The sequence below is a fragment of the Bufo gargarizans genome, chromosome 6, assembly GCF_014858855.1.
Source record: "Bufo gargarizans isolate SCDJY-AF-19 chromosome 6, ASM1485885v1, whole genome shotgun sequence".
Lineage (NCBI taxonomy): Eukaryota > Metazoa > Chordata > Amphibia > Anura > Bufonidae > Bufo > Bufo gargarizans.
In genome coordinates this window covers 112858861-112874186 of record NC_058085.1, presented here as the reverse complement: position 1 = coordinate 112874186, position 15326 = coordinate 112858861, and the positions used below count along the sequence as shown (strand labels likewise).

At 44.2% G+C, this 15326-nt stretch overlaps 1 protein-coding gene across 1 annotated transcript in view; it reads left to right on the top strand.

Moving 5' to 3' along the window:
- YWHAB (tyrosine 3-monooxygenase/tryptophan 5-monooxygenase activation protein beta) overlaps nucleotides 1-15326 on the top strand; it is a 39693-nt gene that overhangs the window by 11059 nt on the left and 13308 nt on the right. The window contains exons 2-3 of the mRNA XM_044296084.1: nucleotides 4939-5240; nucleotides 10981-11104. Coding sequence (XP_044152019.1) covers nucleotides 4947-5240; nucleotides 10981-11104 — 418 coding nt within the window. The 5' untranslated portion in view covers nucleotides 4939-4946. The remainder of the gene's footprint in view (nucleotides 1-4938; nucleotides 5241-10980; nucleotides 11105-15326) is intronic.

Sequence of the window (15326 nt, the reverse complement as noted above, 5' to 3'; positions counted from 1 at the left end):
CTTTCCCCGCACGGTGAACGCCATAAAAATAAAAAAATAAAAACTGAGAAAATTTAAATTTTGCCCACCTTACTTCCCAAAAAAAGGTAATAAAAGTGATCAAAAAAGTCGCATGTACGCCAAAATAGTGCCAATCAAACCGGCATCTCATCCCGCAAAAAATGAGACCCTACCCAAGATTATCGCCCAAAAACTGAAAAAACTATGGCTCTTAGACTATGGAAACACTAAAACATAATTTTTTTTGTTTCAAAAATTAAATCATTGTGTAAAACTTACATAAATTAAAAAAAGTATACATATTAGGTATCGCCGTGTCCGTATCGACCGGCTCTATAAAAATATCACATGAGTTAACCCCTCAGGTGACCACCGTAAAAAAATAAAAATAAAAACGGTTTAAAAAAAGCAATTTTTTGTCATCTTACGTCACAAAAAGTGCAATAGCAAGCGATCAAAAAGTCATATGCACCCCAAAATAGTGCCAATAAAACAGCCATCTCATCCTGCAAAAAATGAGACCCTACATAAGATAATCGCCCAAAAACTGAAAAAACTATGGCTCTTAGACTATGGAGAAACTAAAACTTTTTTTGTTATAACAATGAAATCATTGTGTAAAACTTACATAAATAAAAAAAAGTATACATATTAGGTATCGCCGCGTCCGTGACAACCTGCTCTATAAAATTACCACATGATCTAACCTTTCAGATGAATGTTGTAAATAACAAAAAAAAAAACTGTGCCAAAAAAGCTATTTCTTGTTACCTTGCCGCACAAAAAGTGTACAATAGAGCAACCAAAAATCATATGTACCCTAAACTAGTACCAAGAAAACTGCCACCTTATCCCGTAGTTTCTAAAATGGGGTCACTTTTTTGGAGTTTCTACTCTAGGGGTGCATCAGGGGGGCTTCAAATGGGACATGGTGTAAAAAAACCAGTCCAGCAAAATCTGCCTTCCAAAAACCGTATGGCATTCCTTTCCTTCTGCGCCCTGCCGTGTGCCCGTACAGCAGTTTACGACCACATATGGGGTGTTTCTGTAAACTACAGAATTAGGGCCATAAATAATGAGTTTTGTTTGGCTGTTAACCCTTGCTTTGTTACTTAAAAAAATATATTAAAATGGAAAATCTGCCAAAAAAGTGAAATTTTGAAATTGTATCTCTATTTTCTATTATATCTTGTGCAACACCTAAAGGGTTAACAAAGTTTTTAAAATCAGTTTTGAATACCTTGAGGGGTGTAGTTTCTTAGATGAGGTCACTTTTAGGGAGTTTCTACTCTAGGGGTGCATCAGGGGGCTTCAAATGGGACATGGTGTCAAAAAACCAGTCCAGCAAAATCTGCCTTCCAAAAACCATACGGCGCACCTTTCACTCTACGCCCCGCTGTGTGGCCGTACAGTAGTTTACGGCCACATATGGGGTGTTTCTGTAAACGGCAGAGTCAGGGCAATAAAGATACAGTCTTGTTTGGCTGTTAATCCTTGCTTTGTTAGTGGAAAAAATGGGTTAAAATGGAAAATTAGGCAAAAAAATGAAATTCCCAAATTTCATCCCCATTTGCCAATAACTCTTGTGCAACACCTAAAGGGTTAACAAAGTTTGTAAAATCAGTTTTGAATACCTTGAGGGGTGTAGTTTATAGAATGGGGTCATTTTTGGGTGGTTTCTATTATGTAAGCCTCGCAAAGTGACTTCAGAGCTGTAGTGGTCCCTAAAAATTGGGTTTTTGTCAATTTCAGAAAAATTTCAATATTTGCTTCTAAAGTTCTAAACCTTGTAACATCCCCAAAAAATAAAATATCATTCCCAAAATAATTCCAACCTGAAGTAGACATATGGGGAATGTAAAGTCATCACAATTTTTGGGGGTATTACTATGTATTACAGAAGTAGAGAAACTGAAACTTTGAAATTTGCAAATTTTTCCAAATTTTTTGTAAATTAGGTATTTTTTTATGCAATACCAGTGTCATGAAGTACAATATGTGACGAAAAAACAATCTCAGAATGGCCTGAATAAGTCAAAGTGTTTTAAAGTTATGAGCACTTAAAGGGACACTGGTCAGATTTGCAAAAAATGGCCAAGTCCTTAAGGTGAAATAGGGCTGAGTCCTTAAGGGGTTAATTATGGTTTTCCTTGGATTTATAATTTCATGTTCATTCTTGTATTTCAGTCTGATTAATATAATGTTGTTCTTGCATCACTACCGTGTACTTTGTTATTTACTGATTAGGTAAGGGGAAGAGGCCCTTTTAAAGATTGAGCTTCCGTGTTGCTTCCTGTCCTAGGGGCAGGGAGCACCCTCCTGTCAGTGCCATTGGGGAGGCTATTGGAAAATCCAATTACCAGTAAGCATAATTAACGCTTTTTCTACATGATAAATGCTACTTACTGAAGTGAGACACCCCCTTATAAGTGTTCAGTGCAACACGGTGGTCAACATTGCACTGAAAGCCATGCACCTTACTGCCTGAGGACGGCTGTAATACACAGTCATACTCTAGACACAACAGCTGGGATTGTTCTCTAACCCTGGTAGTTAACTCTCTCAATGATGTGATCACAGCATGAAAATATGAGCTCTTCTTTCAAAGACGGTGCCACTAAACTATGGAGCTGAGCTGCAATACTCAGCGACAGCCTATGAGTGGCACTGTTCTTGAGGGAAAACTAAAGCAGACACCTTTATTTTGATCTCATACAAGCCCTTCACATACACCTTGCAGCCCTACATTCTGTGCAGATCAATGCATTCAGCTACAGGAGGCCGGGGAGACAGTGACGAGTGACACTTCATGGCACTGAGCGCTGTATCGCCACACAGTCCTCTTGTTAGGTTAAGTGCCATGTAAGGTTTGTCTCCAGCATGCCATCCATTATGACGCCATCCCCTATGTGGCCTTCCAGTGCCTGAGGAGCAGTGATCAGATGACAGCTAATTGTCTACATGTCACCAGTAAATCCTCTCAGGGCAAGTCCTGCTAATTACATTTGATCCACGATTCCACACCATACAAATCCATGGCCTAACATGATCAGAGAATTGCTGCAGGGAAGAAATCTTGTCGCATACATTGGCTTGAAATAATTTCACTGAATCCGATTCGTTTTATTTCTTGTATCCTGGTTTACAGAATCTTTTATAAAACGGAATATCCATAATTAACCATTTCTAGATCGGTTAACCGCTTCAACCGTCTGACTGGTCCACACCTCACTCTGCAAGAGGGTTTCTGAACATCCCTGTTGAGCCTGCTGCTGCAGGGAAATTGTGCAGGGGCAGGTTCTCAGAGACAGCCAGAATCCCCATAGGGAAGGCAGGGGCAGTTTAAGGCTACTTTCACTCTAGCGTTCGGGCTTTGCTTGTGAGTTCCGTTTGAAGGCTCTCACAAGCGGCCCCGAACATATCCGTACTGCCCTAATGCATTCTGAGTGGATGCGGATCCACTCAGAATGCATCAGTTTGGCCTCCGCTCAGCAGGCGGACACCCGAACACTGCTTGCAGCGTTCGGGTGTCCACCTGGCCGTGCGGAGGCAAACGGATCCGTCCAGACTTACAATGTAAGTCAATGGGGACGGATCCGTTTGGAAGGTGACACACTATGGCTCAATTTTCAAACGGATCCGTCCCCCATTGACTTTCAATGTAAAGTCTGGACGGATCCGCCTGAGCAACTTTCACACTTAGAATTTTTTCTAAACTATAATGCAGACAGATCCGTTCTGAACGGATCCCATCGGCTGCATTATAGGAGCGGATGCGTCTGTGCCGACACCAAGCGGATCCGCTCTGAACACAAGTATGAAAGTAGCCTAAAACAGTCCCCGCCTTTCTGGTTGCTGCATGCATGGCACTCGCTGAGCACAGTGTGTACAGATCAGTAAACGGTCATGACGCTTTCTGTGTTTGTCCCGGTGATCACTGGGTTGCTGCTGGGTCTTAGCAGGCCCTGATCAGCTCTGCAGTGCATGTCAGGGAGCTGTATTCCGCTATAACTGGGGATACTTTTATTATATATATATATATATATATATATATATATATATATATATATATATATTAGTATTGAAGTGTAATATTAAATGGGTTGTCCAAGTTAACTGAACATATGCCCCATGCCATTAAATCCAGGTATACTGCACGTCACCGCTGCACAGAGACAGGTAAGTATAGGATTTTTTATTTTAAGGCAGTTAAGTGGCAGGGGGAACATTTTAGGTTGAAGGGGTGACCCAATATCATATACAGCCCCAAGCACGGCCTCTATCTGATGGACGGCTCTGTGCTCCCCAGAGCTTTGAGCACAGTGGTCTTTTCAGACAGCTGATAAGCGGGGGTCCCAGGTGTTGGACCCCTATCGATTTGCTATCGTCAATAAAAATAGGACAGCCCCTTTAACTGCCTAAAATGATGTTATTCCCACCCGTTTCTCCAGCACTGATCTCTGCGGCTCTCGTCTGGTTTACAAACAGCAGTGGTGATGTGGTGGTATACGGCAGATGACCACTGCAGCCGATCACGTGCGGTCCACCTACATTGTCATGTGCACAGCAAAGTGCAGGTAGACTGCCGAGCACGGTGATTTGCTGCAGTGGTCACATGCTGTATACCAGCACATCACCGGAGCTGCTTTTGAAGAGAAAGGCATTGAAGAAAGGGAGTATGACCTGTTTTTCATATATTTTTTTTATTCTAGGCAATTAAAGGGCTTGTCTGAGATTTCTAATTACCTCAGACAACCCCTAATTTATTTTTTTTATGTGTTTATTTCACCTATTGTCAGATCTTGCTGGTATGTATAATATTAATTATCTGTTTCCAACAGCACTTTTTCCTTGTGTTTTTTCCAAAGGCATGATTGACCACCACAATGTCTCCTTTATAGGATATTCATTAAGAATCTGGTTCTTTGTTTCCATTAGATTTCATCATGGACAAGAGTGAACTGGTACAGAAGGCCAAGCTGGCTGAGCAGGCTGAGCGTTATGACGACATGGCGGCTGCCATGAAAGCCGTGACCGAGCAGGGCGGCGAGCTCTCTAACGAGGAGAGAAACCTGCTTTCTGTCGCCTACAAAAATGTCGTAGGTGCCCGCCGATCCTCTTGGCGCGTCATCTCCAGCATCGAGACGAAGACCGAGGGGAATGAGAAGAAACAGCAGATGGCACGAGAATACCGTGAAAAGATTGAGGCCGAGCTGAAAGATATCTGCACGGATGTTTTGGTAATATGCACAGCACTGACATAAAACTACACCGCACATAAGCTGTAGTGAAGGGGCACGGTATAGAGGTCTCTGACCAGCACCCAAGCTTTGCTGACCCCCGCCGCCTCTTGGTTTGTCACATTGTTCAGGCCCCAGCTCATGTCTCGCCACTCGTCTTTGTGGCAAGATCCATGAAGATGTTATAGAAAGTGCTGAAGAATATTCACTTTCTCATATAAGATGAAGGTTTGAAAAATGCAAAATGGCCACAATTGTGTATCTGTGAGTAACTTTTAGCCTCTTACACACTTTTATCACAGGCAAGAGATCTGCAATGTTCAGGAGGGAGTCTCAGTAATGGCTGTTAATGTACCTAAATCTATCCATACAGTGCCACAAGTCTCCGACTCTGTGGTCTATAGCCAGACATACACTTGTTCAGCCGTCGGCTATTTCTCCCCCCCCCCCCCCCCCCCCCCCCCCCAGGGGAATCTTCCCCTGCCAGACACCTGAGACAGAATCTCTCCTGGGGGGAGGGGGGTCAGACATGTTGAAATTTGAGATGATTTATACCAATATTCTATGAATTTTCTTATTTAGATTTTTTTAATCCTACACAAATCTGCTGAAAATGAATGTTTATTGTTAACGTGTATTTTTTTGTGTAAATCTTTCTTTTTAATTTATACTTAAGATTTTGGTGTTTTTTTATGTTTTTGTTTTTTTACTATTAGCCCCCTTAGGGACTAGAACCCTTGTCCTATTCACCTTGGTGGATCTCGATCAGGGTGAATAGGAGCTCACACTGTCCCTGCTGCTCTGTGCTTTGTGCACACAGCAGCAGGGAGGCTTACACTGCTGGGGCTCCGATCACAACTGCCACTGAGGAGAAGGGGAGAGGGGATCCTGTGGCAGTTGTGGAGGAGAAGGGGGGGGGGGGGCGCACTGCACCACCAATGTCTAATATTGGGGTCGGGGCGCACTGCGCCACCAATTAAAATAACTCTCTCATTCATTCATATACAGGAGGCGGGAGTTGGCTGCAGAATCACATAGCCGGCTTCCGACCTGTATGACAAGTAGCTGCGATCAGGAGCCTGGGGCTCTGACACGGTTACCATGGCAGCCAGGACGCTATTGAAGCCCTGGCTGCCTAAGGCTACTTTCACACTAGCGCTTGATCGGATCCGTTCTGAACGGATCCGATCATATTAATGCAGATGGAGGCTCCGTTCAGTACGGATCCGTCTGCATTAATAACTTTTCTTTTCTAATAAATTTCTAAGTGCGCAAGATGCCTGAGCGGATCCGTTCAGACTTTCAATGTAAAGTCAATGGGGGACTTGAAGATTGAGCCATATGTAAGTCTGAACGGATCCGCTCCATTCAGACTGCATCAGGGCTGGACGGAGGCGTTCGGGTCCGCTCATGAGCTCCTTCAAACGGAGCTCACGAGCGGACCGACGAACGCTAGTGTGAAAGCAGCCTTAGTCGGCTCCCTGCAGGTTATAAGGTAAAATAATAGCATTCTTAATACAGAATGTTTAGTAAAATAGGGCTGGAGGGGTTAAAAAAAAAAGAAAAATAATAATAATTAATCCACTTGTTCGCGCAGCCCGGCTTCACTTCTTTCTTCAGGACCTGGGTAAAAGACCTTTGATGACATCACTGCGCTCATCACATGGTCCATCAAATGACCCATCACCATGGTGATGGATCATGCGACAGACCATGTGATGAGCGCAGTGACGTCACCACAGGTCCTTTTCCTACTGCACAGCAAAGATGAAGACAGAGAAGCCGGCTGCGCGAACAAGTGGATTTAAATTATTTTTTATTTAATTTTTAACTCGAGCCCTATTTTACTATTCATTCTGTATTTTACTATTCATTCTTATGACCATGTTATAAAATATATGATCGAGTCCCCATCCCGATCATCTCCTAGCAACCGTGCGTGAAAATCGCACCGCATCCGCACTTGATTGCGAATGCTTGCGATTTTCACGCAGCCCCCATTTACTTTTATGGGGCCTGCGTTGACGTGAAAAACGCACAAAGTAGAGCATGCTGCCATTTTCACGCAACGCACAAGTGATGCTTGAAAATCACCGCTCATGTGCACAGCCCCATAGAAGTGCATGGGTCCAGATTCAGTGCGGGTGCAATGCGTTCACCTCACACATTGCACCCGCGTGGAAATTTCGCCTGTGTGAAAGAGGCCTAAGTGTACGAGAAAGGTCTATTCTCATACACTTTGCTGGAATTGTATTACACTGCGGTTTTTGCACATCGCAATCTACATGGAAAAAAACTTGTGAAGGTATCCTAATGCTGCCCTTGATTTCATGGTCCATGGCTCAGTTAGAAAAAAAATATTATATATATTTATATAAAATATACACATTTTATTTAAATTTTTTATATAAAGGTGCAAATAAGGACTTAATGGCTATGTACACCTTTGGCGGCATGTTTTTTTTTTTTATTGCATTTTACTCATTTTGGAAAAAAAAAAATCACTTTTTTTTTATTGGTCTTTATTAAAAAAAATATTCGCAGTTGTGTAGCAAAGGGTTAAAGTGGTTATCCAGTAAAAGATATTTATGACTTATCCTCTGGATAGGTTATCAGTATTAGATCTGCAGGGGTGCGACACCCGGGACCCGAGCCGAGTTCTCCCCTGCATAACGGAAATGGGACGGATCCGTTTTGTAGCCCATAGACTTCTATTATGACGGAATGAATAACTGAATGCCTCTAAAGACATTCTGTCATAGAATTGCGTTATGGTCCGTGGTAATGGAATCCATAACGCAATTCACCTTTTACCACCCAACGAAGCATGAACGAATTTCAACATATGAAATTCGCTAATTTCTAGTTACTAGTAAAACTTAGCCATGTCTGCGCATTTAACATGTAAATTACTTTAGCCTTCTGATCAGCGGTGCCAGCAGCTGTGAGCACCGTCCTATTGTTAAAGGGAACCTGCTATGAACTGACCTCACGGAGGGCAGGATAAAAAAAAGACAGAAATGCTGATTTCAGCAGTGTGTCACTCATCAGCCAAAAGTCAGTGGTTGCTGAGAACCAGCATCATAATCATTGCAGCCCAGGTCTTGCAAAGAGTCACATCTACCTGAGAAGAGTCCTGGTTATCCATAATCTCCTGCACTCTCACCCACCTGCTGATGGCTGGCAGGTCTCTCCTAGACAGAAAGGGAGAAAACTAGGTATAAGACTGTCAGTAATTAGCAGGTGGGCAGGGAGAGCAAGAATTCATGAATAACCATGACTCTTCTCGGGTGGCTGGGACTCTGTTTTATCCTCCCCCCCCCTGAGCCTTTTCCTAAATATAATGCATTTTCTAAATCTTCTAGCTTTTTAATAAAATTGAAAAATCCAATTGAATTGTTTATAGTCGCTGCCCATGGATACGGACACCGATCGCCGTCCTCATCCATGGGCCGCGCCTGCGCACCGCTTACCCTGGTGATCTAGTGGCCGGCCTGTATCCAAATCAGGTGAACGGTGTAGGAACTACAACAGTTTGCATATGTGCCTCCCACTTGTTAAGGGACCAAAAGTAATGGGACAATTGGCTTCTCAGCTGTTCCATGGCCAGGTGTGTGTTATTCCCTCATTATCCCAATTGCAGGTCCAGAGTTAATTTCAAGTGTGCTATTTGCATTTGGAATCTGTTGCTGTCAACTCTCAAGATGAGATCCAAACAGCTGTCACTATCAGTGAAGCAAGCCATCATTAGGCTGAAAAAAACACAACAAACCCATCAGAGAGATAGCAAAAACATTAGGCGTGGCCAAATCAACTGTTTGGAACATTCTTAAAAAAGAAGGAATGCACCAGTGAGCTCAGCAACACCAAAAGACCCGGAAGACCACAGAAAACAACTGTGGTGGATGACCGAAGAATTATTTCCCTGGTGAAGAAAACACCATTCCCAACAGTTGGCCAGATCAAGAACACTCTCCAGGTGGTAGGTGTGTCAAAGTCAACAATCAAGAGAAGACTTCACCAGAGTGAATATAGAGGGTTCACCACAAGATGTAAACCATTGAGCCTCAAAAACAGGAAGGCCAGACTAGAGTTTGCCAAATGACATCTAAAAAAGCCTTCACAGTTCTGGAACAACATCCTATGGACAGATGAGACCAAGATCAACTTGTACCAGAGTGATGGGAAGAGAAGAGTATGGAGAAGGAAAGGAACTGCTCATGATCCTAAGCATACCACCTCATCGGTGAAGCATGGTGGTGGTAGTGTCATGGTGTGGGCATGTATGGCTGCCAATGGAACAAAAGCAGCAGAATGAATTCTGAAGTGTTTCGGGCAATATTATCTGCTCATATTCAGCCAAATGCTTCAGAACTCATTGGACGGCGCTTCACAGTGCAGATGGGCAATGACCCAAAGCATACTGCAAAAGCAACCAAAGAGTTTTTTAAGGGAAAGAAGTGGAATGTTATGCAATGGCCAATTCAATCACCTGACCTGAATCCAATTGAGCATGCATTTTACTTGCTGAATACAAAACTGAAGGGAAAATACCCCAAGAACAAGCAGGAACTGAAGACAGTTGCAGTAGAGGCCTGGCAGAGCATCACCAGGGATGAAACCCAGCGTCTGTTGATGTCTATGCGTTCCAGACTTCAGGCTGTAATTGACTGCAAAGGATTTGCAACCAAGTATTAAAAAGTGAAAGTTTGATTTATGATTATTATTCTGTCCCATTACTTTTGGTCTCTTAACAAGTGGGAGGCACATATGCAAACTGTTGTAATTCCTACACCGTTCACCTGATTTGGATGTAAATACCCTCAAATTAAAGCTGACAATCTGCAGTTAAAGCACACCTAGTTGGCTTCACTTTAAATCAATTGTGGTGGTGTATAGAGCCAAAAATCTTAGAATTGTGTAGATGTCCCAATATTTATGGACCTGGCTGTAGAATGTAGCCATGTGCTTAAAGTGCTCGTGCAAGAAGGGTGGGTTTGCAAACTTTTTCACCCAACCCAACTTGTGAAGGTAACATTACCTACCTGCTTCCCGGCGCTGGCTCCCTGCTCCCTCTCCCCGGCCTGTGATGTTCCACTGGGCTCCATTGCTGTATGCATCCAGTTTGACATTGCCACAGCCAATCAGTGGCCACAGCGGAGATTGAAGTCCCTTGCAACATGTGACCATTTGTCATGACATAAGGGGAGCCGGTCACCGCTGCAGTGATGTCAAACCAGATGTTGACATCAAGGGAGCCCAGCAGAACATTGCAGACATGAAGGAGAAAGACTGTGGAGCCTGGGAAGCGGGTAAGTAATCTTCCCTTTACAGGTCTGGCCAAGTGGGGGGGGAACGTTACCAAACCTCTGCCTCCATTCTTGCACAGCCCCTTTCTGAGGAATATTTTATGCAAGTTGCAATGCTTCTAGATTAGGGAAAGCTAGAAGGCTTTTTTTTTGGGGGGGGGGGGGGGGGGGCAGGGGTTGTATTTGTTCACTGAAAATAAATGGGATTAAAAAAAACATGTACCATCTGCATTGTGTGTAATCAGCCTAATTGTTACTGCCGCCGATTCCCACTTGTGTGGCCTCTTAATAACTGCAGTGCCACTTAGTGGTCTGACAGCGTTACTGCAGCTCAAGACATTTTATTTTTTGCAAACAAATCTTAGTGTAAATTTTTACCTCTCTTGACTTTATTCATTGGGACCTCATGGACACTGAATTTCTTTCTGCAGGACCTGCTGGACAAGCATCTGATTGCAAATGCAACATCACCGGAAAGCAAGGTTTTCTATCTGAAAATGAAAGGGGATTATTATCGGTACCTTTCAGAAGTAGCCAGTGGAGATCAGAAACAAGGTAAGGCTCTGCTGGCAAAGTGTATTAGGCTAGGGCTACAATAATTGTGTCATGCAACTGTTTTAGAACTATTTTGCGGTAAAACACACAGCCATGGAGACTTACATTAAAGTCAATGAAGTAAAAGTTGTGCACGACTACACAAAATCAATCAGACCTGGATTTTTTTACACAATGATTAGATCAAGTGTTGCGCGACTTTCTTGTCGCCGTGTAACCCCAGCCTTGCATCAATGGAGGATTGCAGGCCTTTTCGCAACGGTTGTACATGCAACGTTTCATGGTTTTTCAGAACTCAAGTAGTTTGAAGTATTTCACGTGTTTAGTTTGAATGTGACCAGCATTTGGCTCTTAAAGTACTGGTACACCAGCAGATGTCATACAGATCACAATAAACTATCGAAGATGTAGCGACTCGTTAACTCTGAAAATTCTGCTTATTATGCACATAGATAATCGTTCGTACTTGCGGTCGTTACTCATTCGATTTTAAATCCTTCCTTGTTATTACATGTAGAGATGGGGGACCGATGCTTGGTCAAAAGTCATGTATGAGGCCGTTAGCGAGTAGACGTCTCCATATTATATGAACGGATCTATTGAGGAGCGATAATTTTTTAGCATGCTGAAAGATCATGGACAAGAAACAAGCGCTTTGTCGCTGGTCTTTGAATCGTTCATACTTATTACATGACATAAATCTTGTTCATTTTCACTCGCATGCATGAGAATCTGCACGATATTCGGTCCGTGTAATAGGGCCTTTACTGTCCTCTGTCAAATCTGTGTTTGGTCAGCGATTTCCATCAGTGATTGTGAGACAGATACAGATTTAGAGGAAGGTTAAATGGCGATCATAGGGTAGAGTTACGATATTGAGAGTTACGAGATAGAGCTGGAAATACTAAACTTGTACCTTCGTGTAATGAATGGCTTTGACTAGTGCCGTGTTCACACGGTCAGTGTGTGGTCATTATTTTTCATCATTATTAGTAAGCCAAAAACCAAGAATGAAACCTGCAGAGAAAAGATATGATGGAAAGATCTTGTGCCTTATCTTTATGTTGGACCCACTCCTGGCTTTAGCTTACAAGTAATGATACAAAATACTGACTAAATATCCTTACACAGTTTTCCAGGCCAAATAAAAAAAAACAACAAAAAAAAACACATAAGATAAGAAGTAGAAAAAGCCCATACTTTTTAGATCTCCCTCCAGCCTGTACTGACATGACTGATGCAGATAATGATTGCCTGGGTTGGTCATGTCCCTTTAGGAAGGTGAATTGTGAGTGGTGGTGGATGCAAGTATAGGGTTTAAGTCTGTGCACATTCTGCAGCAGGTTATAGTACAATATGTGGGTGGGGTTTTGAAAAAGCAAGCATGCTACGGATTTTCACCATGGATTAAACCCCTTCAATATATAGTGGTGAAATTTGCCACAGAATCCACATGTAGAACATTTGGAAAATGCCATGTAATTGCCATAAATGTGTGGTAGGCTTGCACGATATATTGCCAAAGCAATCGTATCGCGTTAATCGCTGATTGCGATTTGGCCGACCCAAAAATGCTGCGATTATTTTACTTTATAAGACACACTGTGCGTCTCATAAAGCGATGGTTGACTTTTTACGTGGCTGACACTGATGTATCGCCAGCCGCTATGCTGCACAGTGGCCGGCGATACATCAGTTACAGGGAGGGGCAGGAGGCAAGTCACGGCGGGCCCCGCGCACATAACTGTCTTTGTATGCAAAGTCTTTCTTTACTGCTGAAACAATCGCTCTCCTATTGATAAAATCACCAGCCTCTGTACTCACTATGAATGCACTGCAACGAGTGGGCCGGCCGGCGCATGACTTCAGTTAGTCGCGCTCCTGCTTTATTAATTCCCCCATAACAGTGCCATCCAAAGAATCCCTCATAAAAGTGTCATCCACAGATCCTTCATAACAATGTCATACCCAGACCACCATTAGTTCAAAATCCACCAAAAGCACACCTGGTTCAAAATCTTTTTTTCCCTCCTCAAAAACCTAGGTGTGTCTTATAATCAGGTTAGTCTTAAAGTAAAAAACGGGTCACGGCAATGGACTTCTGTGGTGAGATCAGCAGCTCATATGGGAAAATCCAAGCAAATAGACCTCTACCACAATTCCCTTTAAAATATTGCATTGCATATCGTTATCGCAATTTTTAGGGGCCTAATCGCAATCGCACAAAATGCCCTAATGTGCAGGCAAGATCCACAGCAGAAAAATTCTTCCACGTGGGGCTTCACCTCTAGAAAAGTCAATGCTAGATGCGTTTAAGTATTGAGGTATGTTCACATGTGACATATATTTGTTGCAGTCTTTCTACAATTGAAATTGCCTTCCCTAAATATGAAGTTGTTTGAGAACGGGGTATGACGGAGGGAGAACAGCTGAGCTCTGTAATGTATACAGTCCGCTTTACTGGGAATCTTGTCACTAGCCTTTTGTACCTTAAACCACAAGCATGTTGTCCTGCTAGTGAGCAAATAGTGCAGTATGTAAAGTAGTAGAGAAGACTCCTGTTTTATCCACGGACACTGCTAGGTTGAAAATTAAAAGGGTTTTCCAGGATTTTACTACTGATGACCTATCCTCACGATAGGTCATCAGTATCTGATTTGTGAGGGTCGAACACCCGGGACCCCTGCCAATCAGCGGTAGTGCTGCATCCTTCTCTCTGCTCATCAATGTCGCAGTACATTGTATAGTGTCTGTGCGTGCGTGGTGTCGCAGCTCAGCCCCATTCACTTCAATGAGACCAAGCGGTGCCTAGGCCATGTGACCTACAGTCATGATGTCACTGGCCTGCGAGAATCCCGCACCGCTACTGTGAGCTTCGCTGCCTTCTGAAACAGCTCCAAAGAATAGATCTTCAGTTAGAAAAAGGCAGACGGTGGCTTTAATGGTGTTAGATGACCGTACCCCTAGCATTGTGTTTATTCTAATATCTAAATCCCAATTCTAGTAAGCCCTATGGGACTTTTAATATATTCAAATGTTAACTAAATGCTCCCCCTAGTGGCTGCTGGGAGCTGGGATGAACTGTCAAGATGCCCTGGATTAAAGTGGGTTCACACATGGGTTTTTAGTGGTGTTTTCTCGCCCATTTTCCTTGGGGGACACAGACCTTGGGTATAGCTCAGCTCCCTAGGAGGCGTGACACTAAGTAAAACTGTTAAGCCCCTCCTCCATCAGCTATACCCTCAGCCTGGAGATAGAGGCTACCAGTTTTAGCTTAGTGTCCAAGGAGGCAAGACACTCCCTGCTACTGCAGGGCTGTTTTCTCCTTGATATTTTATTTTTCTAATTTTGTTATTTTACTTTTTCCTAGGGATACCAGAGACGCATGGACCTCTCTGCTCTCCCGGGGTTGAGCTGCGCCAGTGCCAATTTATCTGCACTGCTGCCTCCCCCACAGAAGCAATAGGAGGATCTGGGCAGCAATGGCTCCCCTACATCCCGCCAGCTAGGGGGTCGCCCGCACGCCAAGCCCCTCTACCAGCTTCCTGCCACTGCGGTGCCAGTGGCTGAAGGGGCGACCCTGCTGGAAGGAACTGAGGGTGAAGACGTCGTTCGGTGAGATGGCTATTCCAGCCCATACCCCGTCCCTATTTGCAGCACCTACCCCTCTGGGTAAGGGGGGCACCCGTGGTCGCTTATTCTGAGCGCTCAAGCAGACCCTCCCCAGCTCCCCTCAGGTTATCCTCAGCAGGGGGGCCGCCTTCCTCCACGCCGTTCCCCCCACGCTGCTTTCTTCAGCCCGGCATTCTCTCTCCCTCTCCCTTCCCGCCGCCGCCCGCTCCGTTCCGATCGGGGGGCGGGGCTTATGCCCGACATGGGCAGATCGCGGCGGAGCTTGTTTCTCGGCGAAACAGGGGACTTGGTGGCAGAGGGTCACCCACCTGGGCAAATCGCCGCACTCCAGGGGCCTGCGGGCCCTTTATTTTCTGGCATCTGGCTTCTTCTTAGCCCTGAGAGCATTTTCGGCAGCAGGGGGCGTGGCTTACGCGCGCGTCCTGTTGGGGGCGGAGCAAGCGCTGGAGGGGGCGGAGCTTGTTTTCCCCGCGATTCTGCTGAGATTTCCCGCGCTTCCTCACTCCTGACAGGAAGCTGAGACACGGTGGGGGACTCTAAACTCCTGTGTACATCGCTCGGCTTCTGTGGGCGCTATCTGCTGGCTCAC